Source organism: Pantherophis guttatus, chromosome 5 (genome assembly GCF_059756535.1).
Source record: "Pantherophis guttatus breed Tessera chromosome 5, ASM5975653v1, whole genome shotgun sequence".
In the NCBI taxonomy this organism is placed as follows: domain Eukaryota; kingdom Metazoa; phylum Chordata; class Lepidosauria; order Squamata; family Colubridae; genus Pantherophis; species Pantherophis guttatus.
In genome coordinates, this window is record NC_142067.1 from 35,937,127 (window position 1) to 35,951,022 (window position 13,896).

General features: G+C 40.5%; 1 protein-coding gene across 6 annotated transcripts in view; it reads right to left on the minus strand.

Annotated features, from left to right (window-relative positions):
* The window catches only part of CD47 (CD47 molecule), a 65,108-nt gene extending 54,859 nt beyond the window's left edge, over window positions 1–10,249 (minus strand). For all 6 annotated transcript variants that reach the window (XR_015734420.1, XR_004590619.3, XM_087894905.1 and 3 more), the window contains exon 1: window positions 9,248–10,249. Coding sequence is in view for 4 of the 6 variants with exons in the window: in XM_087894905.1 (XP_087751031.1) it covers window positions 9,248–9,296 (49 nt within the window). In the remaining 2 variants the exon portion in view is untranslated. The remainder of the gene's footprint in view (window positions 1–9,247) is intronic.
* Between the last annotated feature and the right edge of the window lie 3,647 nt (window positions 10,250–13,896).

Sequence of the window (13,896 nt, forward strand, 5' to 3'; positions counted from 1 at the left end):
TCAAACTACTAGGTTGGCAGAAGCTGGGACAAGTAACGGGAGCTCACTCCATTACGCGGCGCTAGGGATTCAAACCGCTGAACAGCCGACCTGATCGACAAGCTCAGTGTCTTAGCCACTGACCCGCAGCGTCCCCTAAAGAAGGCTTACAGTAGGCTTACTTGAACTTTGGGGGCTAAGATTAAGCATTTGATTACTCTACTCAGGCTCCAAATTGAGTAGATTGGTATAAAGTGGATAGATGTTAAATGGTTGTTATATACAGCTGCTAACAAGCTAATGTCATATTCCTCTACATGAAAAAGGGGGAGAATATTTCATAAAAGAAAAGTACTGGGAGTTCAAACAAGGAAGTGTCTTTGGATGGAAGAGCCCAGGAAAAAGAGAGCAGGAATGGATTGAGTAAAATGCCCTCAGGGGCAGCTAGATTTGTCAAAACAGGAACTGTTCAACAGCATGACTGTCAGGGTTACAGTTAGATGCAAAAGTTTAGGCACCCCTGGTCAAACTTTACACTTCAATGAATCCTTAAGTGAATAGAAACTGACACAATCCCTACATAATCAAAATGAAGATAATTCACTCTTACAAAACAGGGTGAGGGCGTAAATAATTTTCTAAAGACTTCCGGCTAGCAATTTCAGCTGTGACAGACAGAGTTAAGAAATTGAAGTTATACTGAACAGTTGAAATCAAGACAAGACAAGATCTGGAAGATTAAGAGAAATCTTTACTAAAGCTACCTGAAATCTAGTTAGATCTACAAAGCAGAATCCACAGATCACTTCAACAATCTGTTCAAAAGTGTAATGGCATTGTGGTATATGTCTGTAGATCCACAGTACAACACTGCCTATAAACAACGAACTGCATGAGAGAATCTCAATCTCTCTGTCTCCCTCCCTCCTCCCTCCTCTCTCTCTCTCTCTCACCTCCCTTCCTCCTTCCCTCTCTGATCTTATTACAGAAGTTGTTTAAAATATACAAAAGAAAACTTCAATAAGTCTGAAATGATTTGATCTGATTAAATTCAAATTGAAATGTTTGGCCACAATCAGATAAGTTTGAAGAAAAGACCATCTTGCCAATTGAAAGAACTACCAAGGAGAACTGCATCAACACTGGCAGGCCAAGCTACTGTATATAAATAGGAAGCAAACCCTACCCTCATTAGCACTGATGGTGTTACCTAGTTAGGTAGTCTGCAAGCATACAACTCAGCTCAGAAATCATCAAGGACTCAACAAAAGTTCTATTATGCTTTGGGGTTGTGTGACATCTTGTGTCAAGGAAATGTGCTGGTAAAAGGAAGAAATACATTCATCTAGGTATCAATATATCCTAGAAGTTCTGCAGGGAAGATACCGAAAAAAGGTTGACTATTTCAACAAGGTAAAAATGTGAAACACATCTCCGAATCAATTGTGAAATAGGAAGGAGACATAAAAGATTTTTGGATGCCCTTCACAGTTCTCCCAGTTGAACACTATTGAAAAATCTGGAGAGAAATGTCAAACGTATAGCATAATCAAATGGAAGAACATTTCTGAACTAGAAAGTTCTCCAAGGAAGAATGGATGAAAAACCCTAAAAGCAAGAATAGAAGGATTTTTCTTTCACTACAGATAGTTTGAAATCACAATTGGCACAATTAATTGTGCCAATGAAGAGTTGGAATTTAGTAAGTGAAAAAATGCCCAATATTTTATACCTGCGATTTTACTCTTTTTTATCTGCAAACTGCACATAAATAGGAAGTATATATTCATATTTGCATAGAGATGTCATGTTTAACCTTGTGCCATAAAGAGGTTATGTCAGCTTCTATTAATTTAGGGATTGACTGGAATAAGCCTTTCAACGAAAGATATCTATATCTTTTGTTTGTTTGAGCTGAGTTGGAATGATACTTCTTTACATTTTCTTGTTGTCTGGTTTGATTTTTTTTCTTAGTATTCATAGATCCGTGTTTAGGTAGGGAGCAGATTCTTCATTAAATATCCAGATCATCTTCCTCATCCATCCTTTTCCCAATACTTTCTTTCACTGGGATTCTTATGTTGTGGTAAAGTGATTTTAGATGTTCATTTGTTGCCTAAGCGTCATAACAATTAAGCTCACTCATAATATTAAGTTTTAAATCATTAGTTCCAAACTGAATACCTGGATGTACATGTCTTAAATCATAGGTTTAGGTTTAGGGGTGGGGAATTGTGGTGGGTGGGAGTGGGTTTGGGGATTGTTATGTGTGTTGAACCTGGTCTTTGGGTGTTAAGTAAATTTCGTTGTATGGGTATATTGCGTATACACGTACAATGACAATAAAGTTATTATTATAAACTTAAAATTATTATAAACTTTAAAAAACCCTCAATTTGGCAGAATATTGAAATTCAGTTTTTGTCTGTATTGTATAGTACACAACTAAACTGTCAGGCCCAACAACTGTCCTCCTTGTTTGTTAATCTTCTGCCATATTGTTCTGTATATTTACAGTGATGAGAGACAATTTGTAAATGTTTGTGGCCTGCAAAATTCAATATTGTATTGAATGCCTACGGCAAGTTTGTTAGACAAACAATCCTGGAAAGAGTAACAGTGGCGCCACGTTAGTACACACTCTATTAGCTGATAGAGCATTTTCTTTGGCAATGATTTTGTACACCTTTTCAGCAAATTGAACATCAGGACCTTTTTTTCTGAGCTCCACAGAAATATTTTTGATTGGGGCATGAATCATTTTTGATAGAAGTATACATCCAGAAACCCATGTTGTGAATAGTAGATTGCAATGGTAGAAACTAATATGTTTTGTTTTATTTAATAAGAGAGGGAGATATGTCAGAACATCTATAAGTAGTCCTCAACTTATGACCATAGTAACATTTGAACAATTATAATTGTAAGTAGTGATGGTTAAGAGGATCATCGCATTGCATCAAGAAAACACAGCTATTACTCAGCAAATGCAGGTGTTGTTAAACAAACCCATAGTTTGCTATGGGGCATTTTTTGCCAGAAACCAAAAATAAATTCCGGTTTCCAACAAAAACATTACAAATCATGATCACGATTGCAGGATGCTGCAAAGAGCTATGAATATGGGTGAGTTAACAAATGCCCAAAATGCGGTATATGACTGCAGGGGTGGAGGTGAGGTGGGCTGGTCAGTTTTTGGAACCTCAAATTGGGATCCATCATAACTTCAAAAGGTCACTAAGCAATCAGTCATAAGTTGAGGACTACCTGTATCTCAACTGATCTCCTCCTGATTATCCTGGGGTTTTACATACCTTTTCTAATAATAACATAGTGAAAAAGTTGGCTCAGTTCAATACAGAGATGGCACAGTACATTGCTTGGGACATTGTTTCCTTCAACCAGAATATCTTTATGCATTTGACTTTGATGATGTTTGCATCACATTGCAGGTCACACTACTACAGATAGTTTACCATTATTTTCCTCCATGCTATATTAACTTGCTCTTTAGGGCTAATTTCTTAATAACCTTCTCCCAAATACTGCTTGGGTTTTATCAAAAATATCAGAGGAAAATTACTTTTTTTAATTCAATGCAGTTTTAAAAGGTAGGTAAACATGGGTATGTGATCACGAGTGTTAATGTCACACTCATACTAGAAAATATATTCACTTCCTAGGGATTTTATACTAGTTCTTCACTTCAAGGAATCACCAAATCAGCAACTTCTCAATTCAGACACAAAAACTCATCAATATAATAATTAACTTTTCAAGCTACTAAGTTGTAATTGTGTCCTGGCACTGTACACATTTAGAATTCACGTCCCAAACTTCCTTCATAGTTCAGCTACAGCATACATTGTCATGGCCTGGAATCAGAGTCTGACTATGAAAAAGTTGCTCCAGGTGAACCAGTGGAATATCAGCCCCAGGAGACACCAAGCCAGGAATCATCTTTGGCTGTTTAAACACAGGGACCATCAGAAAAGCTGGATCCGTGGGATGCTGAGGCATGTTCTCCACTCCCTTGGACTCGGCAAGCAGAATGAAGATGCTCAATGAGACCCCTTGCCACACAAAGGAATAATTGTCTTAATTAAAGATAGATGGCTGCAGTCTGATTTAGGAACACTCCCAACTCATGTTTTTCTATTGAAACAACTGACTGATCTTCTATTTCAATATCTCGTTCTTATAAAAAGTTCCTGTAACTCTGACCTTTGGACTGGCTGATAAACTGATTTGGCTATTGGAACTTTAGCTTAGATCTTGATTTTTCTGTTTGCTCCCATTAAAAACGAAACTGGTCAGGCATGCTTTCTTTCCAAATGACCCTGTTTTGATATAAATCCCTTTACTTAGTACTGTTTATCTACCCAGCCTGAGTAAATTCCTATTATCACTAACAACAGTGTCTGAGAGTTTAAAACCTAAAACAGGACACACATCCACACTGGAATCCATTCAACTAAAATACAAGAGAACCATGTCTCATGCTTTCTCCATAATGACTAATACATTTCTCCAGCTGCAGTTAAATTGTGCCTCGGTAAAGGCAGAATGAGAAATTATTGGCTGAAATACCTACGAGCATGTTTTTAGCTCAGTTTATCCTAGCTGAGAAATTCATATGTTCTTGGAAGAGGCAAATAACCACTGATTTGGCTAATGAGGACTGTCACTTCAACCTCTGCTTATGATAGCAGTAGAGAAAGCATGGCTGAAGTCAAGCAAAGAGTATTTGACTCAGATCTGTTAGCCGACAGAATCAGTTCCTCGCATTGCTGCTACTTTACTTTCATTGACACGCTATATGCCACTCCAAAATACCTCTACAATGTCCTTCCTGCCTAACAAGGAAGGGCATTCACCCTGGCAAGAGTTGATATCCTACCTTCGCAAATAATAGAGACGCGATTTAATAATATCCCTTTTCAAAAATGCATTTGCATCTATTCACATTGCATCTTTGTTTCTAAGCTACCCTGTATCATTGTTGGCAATTAGAGTTAATCACCCCACACATTAGCTGATGCTTCAAATGGCTTCCCTCTGAAACTGTGCTCTTTCCACTAAGGGATCAGTCCAGGGTAATCACCACAAAGGTCATAAAATTCAGCAATATTGAAATTAGAAGACAATAAGTTTAACATGGAGCCCAACTGTAGGTTTTTGACTGACCTTTCACAGGTAGTCAATTGTGACTTACAATCACAATTGAGCCTCAAAATTCTGTTGTTAAGTGGGACATCTGTTGTGAATTTTGCCCCATTTTACGACATTTCTTGCACAGTGTAACACTGCAGTTGTAAGTTAGTAACCCGATTGTTAAGTGAATATGGTTTCCCCATTGACTTTTCTTGTCAGGAGGTCACAAAAAATGATCACATGACACTGGGACACAGCAATCATCATAAATATGAACCAGTTGCCAAACATCTAAATTATGATCACATGACCATGGGGATGCTACAAAACTTGTAACTGTGAAAAATTGTCCTAAGTCACTTTTTTCAGTGCTGGTGTAATGAACAGTCACTAAATGAACTGTTGTAAGTTGTAAGTTGAGGACTACGTGTATGAAGTCAAGCTGGGGTGAAGTATGGTATATAGCCGTGATGGCGAACCTATGGCACGCGTGCTGGAAGTGGCATGCAGAACCATATCTCCTGGCACGTGAGCTGTCAGCCATTGCTCTTCCAGGTTCCAGTGCACCAACCAGCTGGTCTTCACAAACGCATGCGTGCACCGGGAAGATGATCTTCTGGTTTCGGACACGCGCATGCACACTGGCCACCTGGTCTTCCGGTTTTTGGCATGCATCTTCCAGGCATGCACATGTGCATCGGGGGGCTGTTCTTCCAGTTTCCAGCACATGCACATGCACTCCCATTTCAGCACTCAGTGCCAACACTGGTATATAGGTAGTCCTCAGCTTATAATTGGTTGCTCAGTGACTGTTCGAAATTATGATGGACTTCCCCAGAAGTACTAACTACCCAGTTCTGAAGTTCCAAGGTCTGCCCCCCAAGGTCACATGATCACATCTTAGGCACTTGGCAATTGGCCCACACTTACAGCTGTTTGTGCATCCCATGATCATGTGATTGCATTTTATATTTTTGCTGAAAAGTAGCATTTACTACCGTTTTTTGGCAAAACTGCCCTATAGCAAACCACCCCCACAAAAAAGTCATAAATTAAGTCAGTCACATGACTTAATGTGTCACACTTTATGACATCAGGACTTACAGCATAATGGGCAGGCTCCATATATCAAAGGGCTTGTCTTAATATATGTATAAATGACATGAATGGCCAGAAAACATGATTTGCAAATTTGCAGATAATACTTTAAAGCAGGGGTGTCAATCTCGACCACTGAGGACCGGGATCGCAGAATCAGAATTTTGTTTGCCCTTGAGGGGTTGAGGTGGGCATGGCCTGGTTGTTGCAACCGACTGGGTGGACGTGGCTGGGGTGGGCCGGGGCCAGGGTGGCACAGGCTGGTCCCTTGCTGTCTCCGGGACAGCCCCATGGGACAACTCTGGGTCTACCACAGGCCTGATCTGACCCAAGGCCACGTGTTTAACATGTCTGACTTAATGGATACTAATAAGGTTCAAGAAAAGTTTGACAAGCTGGAAATTTAGGCCCCAAAATAACAGAATAAATCTCAGTTCAACAGGGACAGTATACAATATCCTAAATTTGTATAAGAAAAATAAAATGCATGGGAATAGAATGAGAGAGATGTAATACTTGGCCATGCAAAAAGGTTCTGGGCATAATATGAGCCAATAGTGTAATGCAGCTGCATAACTAATTAAATGTGATCCTGGCTGAACCTGCAATTCAAGAAGAACATTAAACAGGCAGAACATGTCCAGAGGAAAACAGTCAAAATAATAAGAGGCTAGAGGAGAAATTAATTATATGAATTATCTAATTATCTTAATATCTACAAGAACCTGAGGAAGCATTATGCAGCACCTGGTGCTTTCCAATTGTACTGGACAACTGTACTTGTCTTATTATCACAATTAGTTCTGCTTGGAGACTTTGGAAACTGTAATGTTATAGAATTGGTATAGTGAAGTAGTCCTTGACTTACAACCATTTGTTTAGTGACCATTCAGCACTAAAAAAAGTGACTTATGACCATTTTCACCCTTACGACCATTGTTGCTGCATCCCCATGGTAACGTGATCAAAACTCAGATGCTTGGTAACGGGGATGAATTTATGACAGTTGCAGTGTCCTGGGGTCATGTGATCACTTTTTGCTATCTTCTGACAAGCAAAGTCAATGGGGGCACCAGATTCACTTAACAACTATGTTACTAACTTAACTACTGCAGCAATTCACTTAACAACTGAGGACAGAAAGGTCATAAAATGGGGCAAAACTCACTTTATGCATGTCTTGCTTAGCAATGGAAATTTTGGGCTCAACTGTGGTCATAAATCAATGGAAACAAGGTGTATACTACCTGTATACCCATTTCAGCAGCAAGTCCAATCCCCTATTCAGACCAAAAACTCAAATTAAGGTAACCCAGAGAAATAGCTCAATAGACTCTGCTTGAATATATCTAGTAGAGATCACCACCCTACTGATTTACTGGTTCCATGGTCAAACTACTGTAGTCTTAGCTGTGTTCAACATATCTGACAGGAGTACCAAGCTCAGGAGATCAATTCCTAAGGTGACAATCTGGTGGTAGCCTTTCATTAGAAGAAAAAAGGCTCATTGGCATTTCCAAATGATAGAAATACAATTTTTCGAGTTTGCCTTGGGAATCTGAAACCTATTTGTCCAATAAACGAAGCCAAGTTGTCAATAAATCTTTAAAGATAAATGTTAAAATTATCCCAGAACGCTTACCAATTTTAGTTATTCTCAAAAAGCCGGAAGGTGTCAAAGATAATTTATTATCTCCTTTTCTACAGAAAAGCTGTGTGAAATGCATAACTTGAGCTTTCATAATCCCTGTACAACTCAACAATCTGCTTGCAACAAAATTCTTCATTAACAATCTGATTAAAAGTATGCTAGCGCAATGTTGTCACTCTGTATGATTCATTTAATCTTGAAATCTGTCCATGACAAGGTTTGGGGATTTACATTAGTCGCATCCTGTGTTGCTGGGAAATGCTGTTTCGTACATGCAATACTGCAAGCCTGAACTAGATTATTCAGCCTTTCTGCTGTCTTTCCCACAATATATATATATAGCAGTGACCCGGGTGAAACGAAATACTGGTTACTTTCACCGGCCAGGTTCCTCTCCCTTTGCTACGTGTAAATCGGAGAGTGTGGGAAGTTGCTGTGCACACGTGCTCCGAAGTTTTAACGTCAAAAAGAAGCGGTGGCTTCTACAACTGTCACAATCCTTTGGCTGGGTTCTTCTAAGGGCAGCAGCCATCAACAGTAACCATTAACCGGAAGGAGGGAATGGGGGAAACCAGAACTGTTTCGCAAACCAAACCAACCAGGTGGTGAGAAAGCGGCACCCAGAAAGGTCTTCGCCATATTCCGAAGCAGGGCGAACGCCGGAGTCACATTCAACAACCCCCACCTCTCCCCCCCCACACACATACACAAACACACGCATACACCCGCCAGCCTGCTGTCACTTCTGCCACCGCACATTCGGAGCAGCAGGACTCCTGAAGCGAAGCGTATGGGAAGCATCAGGCGTTAAAAGAGGTAGCCAATCCCAGAGCTCAGCACCCCTACGCCTGTCGAAATAATTGGGTTCGCTCGGGGGAACGGGGAGGGAGGGGAGAGGAGAGGAGAGGAGAGGACGTGTGGTGGCACACTCCAGCCAAACAAACCCAAAAGCCTCAGCTTCGTGGCGCAGTCAGTGGATAGGACGGAGGGCCAAAGTCTCACCAGCCCCCGGGGGTGTGGGGAGGGGGGCAGCGGGGGAGGGGTATATGGGGGGGAGGCAGCTTCTCTCCCTTCCGCTCCTATTTTTTTTTTTTAAAGAGCCATACTCTACCGTCCTTGGAGCCCCAAAGACAACCCAGCTCCCCCCGGGGGGGCTTCAGGACACGGCCAAGCAGAAACGGGGAAAGGAACTCCAAAACCGCCACGGAGCAAAAAGCGCGGGGTTATCGGCTAGCTTTTTCCCCCCCCTTTTGGACTCGGAAGGAGGCGAAAGGCCGGGAGAGAAAAGCGAGGGGTTCAGCAATTGGAGCGGGAACAGCGCCGCCGAGGGCGAGAGCAGCAAAAGAAGGGAGAACCGACACTCACCGGCGCCCAGAGTGCCCAGCAGCACCCACCACACGCATAACATCCACATGTCCAGGCTGGCGCAAGGGAGGGCAATCCGCTTTCTTGCCACGACGATTCTCTCGCAGGCCAAGGGAAAGACTTGTAGCGGGGGGAGGAAGAGGAGGAGATCAGGATCGCGGAGCCGGAGCCGCCCAGCCCGCAGCCTGTCAAGCTTCGACGGTTCCCTCCAGCCGCAGCAAGCGGGGCGGAGCCACACCCGGCTTTCGCTTTCGCTCTCCGCCGCAGGAGGGGAGACGAAGGCGTAGGTGGAAGAACGGCCCCCTCCGTAACCGGCTGCCGGACTGATGCTGCGCGCTACAACTTGAGAGCAGGTGGGCTTTCTTTCGTGAAGAGCCGGAGAAAGACCTGCAGGTTCTCCCCCTTTTCCAGCTTGGTCCGCGGTAAACCCAGGGAGGAGCTACGGCGGTCCTCGAGAATCGCCGCAGCCCTTTAGAAGACCTTGAAATCGCCCACCGAAAGTTTCCAACCTGGCGAGGCGACGTTTTCGGCTGCTCCCGTGTCTTCTAGCGACGCAGGAATTGCGCAGACTTGGAAATGAACGCCGGGCTCTTGGCGTGACAAAGGAGGAACTCTGCGTCATAGTGAAGCTTGCGATCGTCAGGGAAAGCCGACGCCGCCAAAGAGAACTCTTCGCCCATCTTATGTTCTGTACAGTATGTGCAAGTCTGAGATGGCGCAGCAAACTGGCCCTGAGGCTCCGGCGGAGCCCGAAGCAAAAACTCCCAGTGAAATCTTTACAGCGCTCTTCCATGAGTGTTTCCTCTCAGCCTTAAAATAAGGCGGTGTTATGAAGTAAAGTCTTTGCAGCCTTTAAACACGCACAGTTGCAGGAAAAGCAGTAGCTATAAATAAGACATATATGAGTTTCCTGGTCTCATCTGAGGTTTCTACACCGGGGAATTTAAATAGGAGATTTTTTTTTATTTTATTTTTTTTTTGCTGGTGTCTTTTCAGTCCCCCTGTCCTCACTGTGCTGGTGCCTATTATTTTTCATAAAGTGTAAATGCATCATGCTTTAGGAACATTTGAAATTAAACCCATATAATCATGATAGAAGCTGGCGTTTTAAATTCAACTATAAATCACATTAGATGAATCTCAAGTAAATTAATTTAGAATAACTGAAATAAATATGGCCTTTCTACAGCCTTTTCAATATGCTGCTATATAATAAATAACATGCTGTCATCATATTAGGACTTACACTCAGACATGTGGAGAGAATTGGCCATCTTTCAGACAATCGTTCTTGATGTTTCCTTCATCAAGAGTGATTATTAGTGGCAATGTTAATAATAAGCCAAAGGGGTTTTTCAGCAACTGCACGTTGAAATCATAGCATATAAATAAAGACAAATTAAGTAATCCAGTTTCAACAGAATCTAGAGGCAACCTTATCTTCTTTTTAACCCAGAATATCCTGGTTTTTTTTAAATATCTTTTTTGTTTGAAGAACACTAGGTAAATATGGGAAATCATTTCTTCTCTAAATTCTCCAGACTGGAATATTTTTTGGTGGCTTTGGAGAAATTCAGGATTAATAGGCAATATCTCAAAGATGTATCAAATTGTATCTTTGTTTAAACAATGAGTGTCACAGGTGCATATATTTGGATATCCTTTCAGTCATGACTTAGTAATAACTCCTTTGCCAGAAAAAAAACATCTGAGCATTCCTGTAGACAACTGACAGCCTCTTTTTGCTTTAAATTTTTTTTCCTCTACTTTTCCTTGCAGAACTCTTCTAACTTGGAAATATTCTTACGTCTCTTTACATAAACTTTGTTTCAGAACTCCACGCAAATTTTCACACAATCCAAGTCTGGGGATTGTGAATGTTATTCCACGACATCATATTTCCTTCATGAAATTACTTCATGGTTAAATTGAAGATATATTTCAGATCATTGTCTTGCTGAAATATCCAATCTACTTTCAGCTTCATTTTTTTTTCATTGATTGTGGGACTCTTCCCTAATTTTGGAATTTAATTGTCTTATCTCAGGACAGGGACAAATATTTAATTGAAAACTGATGCCTAATATGATAGTAAGTTTATTTATTAATGGCATTCATATCTCACACTTTTTTCTAGGAACTCATATTAACATATGTGTTTCTCTTCCCCTTTTACATTTCCAAAAAGTAATATGAATAATTTGCAAATGAACTAGACCAGACCTATTTTTATGTTCAAATAATGCCACACTGTCTTGTAAATAGCTTCCTTATACTAGAGGGATATTTTTTTTACACCTGGGAACAATCTATTTATTCATGCAATTTAGTTACCGCCTTAATCCTTATGGACTCTAGGCAGTTAAATATTAAAATATTAAGAATAAAATGCATTTAAATTTTTCAATAATAAATTATAACAAGAAATAATAAAAATTCATGCATGCATGCACTAAGTCACACACAAAGAATAAATTGTGGCTTTATTGTCAGTTCCCAAAGGCATTCTGGAAAAGCCAGGGTTTTACTAGCTGCCAGAATGCCATAAGGATGGGGGTTGATAGTCACCTAAGGGGGCAAGCTGTTCCATAGGAAGAAATCTGCCCTTGAGAACACCTGATGTTGTCATCTTCTCTTGCCATATCTCCTAATAGATGAAAACTTTTAGTAGAGGCTATTGGGCCATGTGGTTCAATAGTTCTGAAACTATTTTATAAAGGGAATGTCTTGGATACCCTGGTCCCAAGCAATATAGGCCTTTAAAAGTAGCAACCAGCACCTTCAATTGCACTCATAAACATGCTATCAAGTAGTGCAGCTTCTAGAGCAATTTACAATAATCTAAACAGGAGATAACAAAGACATGAATGGCTGTGTTCAGAGCCTAGGTTTTGTTTCGTTTTTTTATCTCACAAGATGCTTCTGCATCAAAGAATGTACTGTGAGCAAGGTCAATTGAAGATGATAGAAGTAAGGTGTGTACATTGATAAGACAGAACACAATATAATTAAGGATAATAAATTTGCTAAATAAATCCGAAATACAGCATCAAACATTTGAATTTAGGAGGACTTTATCAAATTGAGAAACCAGTGTGTTCCTATCCATTAGCAATTTGCTCTGTTTTTTAATTAAAATAAAGTTTGTTAAAACACCTGGCCAAAAATATTGACTTAATTTTCTTCCCCAATAAGTTAGGCTGGGTAAATGTTGTGTAAATAAATCTATAGCTTCAGACAAAAATCTGTGACTTCTTCTGTGAATTTTTTTTTATAGTCTAAGCTTTTGTGACCAGTAGTCTACTTAATTGCATTCATGAAGAGCAGTTTTCTCTAGCTAAGGATAATCATGCATTTGTTGAAGTTGCAGTATTTACAAAAGCTTATGCAACAAAATATTTTCTGTCTATAAGCTGCCATTTTTAATTATTGCCACAACAAACCATTACGTTTGGAAATAAGATAAAATAAGTACCGTTTCATTGTTTTTCTGCTTGAAGAAGGTTAAGTGGGAATATTCACATAAGTGTTTGAGTTCTGCTGGCAGCCTGGCACATTTGCAAAAGTGGGCTATGTGTTGTGACTGAAAATTAAGTCCAGTGGAGCTTTCTGATGTATAGAAGTGTACCTAAGTGAGATAAATGTAAATATATTCCAGCAAAGATGTGCATAAAGGAATAAGACGATAAAACTATAGCTGTTAGTTTTTTTAAAAAATCTTCCTAAAAGCAACAATTAATTGCTAAGGAAGCAAGATTGACTATGTTCAGTGAGAGAATAGAATATTTTATCTACTTGAAAGGACTTCTTTGTTCTAGAAATAAAGACTAGTTTCAGGGTTGAGTCCAGCCTGATGTGTTAGAACTCATTTTCAATATAACTCTTAGCATACAATTTGATGATGATGTGTGTATGTGTGTGTATGTATCTGTCTGTGAAGGAATATTCTATTCTCTCTTCCCATCTAGTAAATGCTTTGAATCCTTCTGCACCTTGACCCTAGACAAAATATACTTTCTACCTGAAAAGCCATAACACAGTCAGAAATCTGCCAGTAATCAGGATTTCCTATAGCATTTCAATTCAGCTGGCTGTGGAAAAGAAATCAAATAGAAAGGGTAAAGCTTTCAGAAGGGTGGAGGCAGATACAATACCCAGCTAGTCTCCTCTCTGCAGAGGGAGTCAAAAGGCACTCATTTATAGCCAACAGAAACCTAACTGAAGCTCAGGGAATATACAAAGGGAGAAATTCTTGATTCAGTTCTCTAGATAATAACTGAATAGACTGAAACACAGGCTGGCTTCTTTCTGGCAATACTGGCCTTGCATTCAGGTGCACAGTGTCTGAATGTGCAATGACTGTGCAATGCTACCTCTGCGCTGCTGAGTCCAGATCGCTGCAGCTGCAGCACACCCACTCATCTTTTGGCTGCCAAGGCAGCTCTCCGAGTACACCCACTCCCGGCTGCCTAATACACCCACACTCTGCTAGAAGCAGCCATGGCACGCACACACAACCAGTTACTGATGCTGCCTCTCAAGAGGGTGTGCTGCGTAGGAAAGCAGATGTGTAACATACATGCTGAGTTCTCTGCAAAAGGAGGAGGGGGGTGAAGCTGTATTGTGACAGCTACTATGGAAAGATGGTA